General features: G+C 46.2%; 1 protein-coding gene and 1 long non-coding RNA gene across 4 annotated transcripts in view; one reads left to right on the top strand and one right to left on the bottom strand.

Annotated features, from left to right (window-relative positions):
- LOC119954533 overlaps positions 1–202 on the bottom strand; it is a 22,235-nt gene extending 22,033 nt beyond the window's left edge. For all 3 annotated transcript variants that reach the window (XM_038779836.1, XM_038779835.1, XM_038779834.1), the window contains exon 1: positions 6–202. In XM_038779836.1, the coding sequence (XP_038635764.1) occupies positions 6–9 (4 nt within the window). In that variant the 5' untranslated portion in view covers positions 10–202. The remainder of the gene's footprint in view (positions 1–5) is intronic.
- The window catches only part of LOC119954534, a 12,597-nt gene extending 12,359 nt beyond the window's left edge, over positions 1–238 (top strand). Inside the window, exon 3 of the long non-coding RNA XR_005458258.1 lies at positions 122–238. This is a non-coding gene — a long non-coding RNA (uncharacterized LOC119954534). The remainder of the gene's footprint in view (positions 1–121) is intronic.
- Positions 239–2,018: the final 1,780 nt, after the last annotated feature.

A 2,018-nucleotide genomic window follows, 5' to 3' on the forward strand; every position in this document is an offset into this window, starting at 1 on the left:
TTTACCCATTTCAATGATGTGATGAGATCTTTTGTAAATCCAAGTGTTTAGTTTGCTAGTTGAAAGTGTTGTGCCGGATTCTGTGCCTCTTTGGACCTGACTCTCCTCTGTCTTCTTTTAGGTATCTCTTTCAACTTCAGTAAATAGTGAGCATGGATCCACAGATCTAATGGGCCCCGAGGTTTTAGAAGTTGTTCTTCATGTGTGCTGGTAAAAGAAACAATAAAGACTTCTATCGTGCAACTTTCACAAAGCTCTTTGCAGCCAATGTGTTTTTGACCAGATGAACTGTTTTAGATGTTGATCGAGGGGAAAAGATTGACCAGAATTCTAGGAATTAGTTCCCTTCTCTTCTTCAAACATTTAAAAAATTAATTTAGAGTACCCAATTCTTTTTTCCAATTAAGGGACAATTTAGTGTGCCCAGTCCACCCACCCTGCACATCTTTGGGTTGTGGGGGTGAGACCCACGCAGTCACAGGGATCCCCATTTTCAAAAATGCCATGAGATATTTCACATCACCCGTGAGGACATCCAAGAATGCACTTTCAACGGTACAGCACTCCCTCAGCTCTCTAAGGAGCCTTGGTGAGTTCCTGCAGTGCATCTTGCAGATGGTACACACGGCTGCCACTGTGGAGGGAGTGTTGGTGGAAAAGGGTGCCAATCAAGCGGGGCTGCTTTGTCCTGGATGGTGTTGAGCTTCTTCAGTGTTGTTGGAGCTGCACTCATCCCGGCAAGTGGAGAGTATTCTGTTACACTCCTGACTTGTGCCTCGAGGATGGTGGACAGGCTTTGGGGACTCAGGAGGTGAGTTACTCGCCGCAGGATTCCTAGCCTCTGACCTGATCTGGTAGCCACAGTATTAATGTGGCCAGTCCAGTTCAGCTTCTAGTCAATGGTAACGTCCAGGATGTTGAAGATAGGGGATTCAGCGATGGTAATGCCATTGAATGTCATGGGGCAATGGTTTGATTTTCTCTTGTTGGAGATGGTCATTGCTTGGCACTTGTGTGGTGTGAATGTTATTTGTCACTTGTCAGCCCAAGCCTGGATATTGCCCAGGTCTTGCTAAATTTGGACATGAACTGATTCATTATCTGAGGAGTTGCAAATAGTGCTGAACATTGTACAATCGTCAGTGAACATCCCATTTCTGACCTTATGACGGAAGGGAGGTCATTGATGAAGCAGCCGAAGATGGTTGGGCCAATGACACTACCCTGAGGAACTCCTGCAGTGATGTCCTGGAGCGGAGATGTTTCACCTCCAACAACCACAAATATTTTCCTCTGTGTCGGGTATGACTCCAACCAGCGGAGAATTATCCCCCTGATTCTCATCGACTCCAGTTTTACCTGCACTCCTTGATGCAGGGTGGATACGTGGGTTTGAGTAGGGTGATCATTGCTCGGCACAACATCGAGGGCTGAAGGGCCTGTTCTGTGCTGTACTGTTCTATGTTCTATGTTCTAAATACTACAAGTGAGGATGTTGTTCAGAGTTGAAACAGGCGTAAAAACCTTGAAACCTAAACATACACAAACGATTCTATCTGTTAGGACACGGCGAGATGTGAACGTGACAAAGCAGTTCCCAGCCAGTCATCTAAGCAGATACAACCCACACAGTCCAAACCCATCTGATTCAGGCTAATTCAATGTTTTTATTGTGTTGTGAAACTCAGCAATGGGACTTTCTTGAATTGCTTTTCCTTCCTAGAATTCCTTCCTTGCCCCTTCAGCTGACCTCTCTCCATCATCTTCTTCCTTGACGTTTTAACCACAACAATTGCACGCACCAGCTATGCGGAGCTACAGTGCGAGTTCAATTGTCCAGTAAAATCTGTGCAAATTCAAACACGGGAAAAAAGGGTGTCGGGCGGGGTGGGGGGCTTGGGGGGGGGGGGATTGGGAATTAGTTCAAACCCCAGCAGTCACGGTTGTTGAACAAGAGTAAAACCGTACACTCTGCCGGACATTCCCTCTGAGCTGAAACCGGTGGTGTAAAATGGAAT

The sequence above is a fragment of the Scyliorhinus canicula genome, chromosome 19 (genome assembly GCF_902713615.1).
Source record: "Scyliorhinus canicula chromosome 19, sScyCan1.1, whole genome shotgun sequence".
NCBI lineage: Eukaryota > Metazoa > Chordata > Chondrichthyes > Carcharhiniformes > Scyliorhinidae > Scyliorhinus > Scyliorhinus canicula.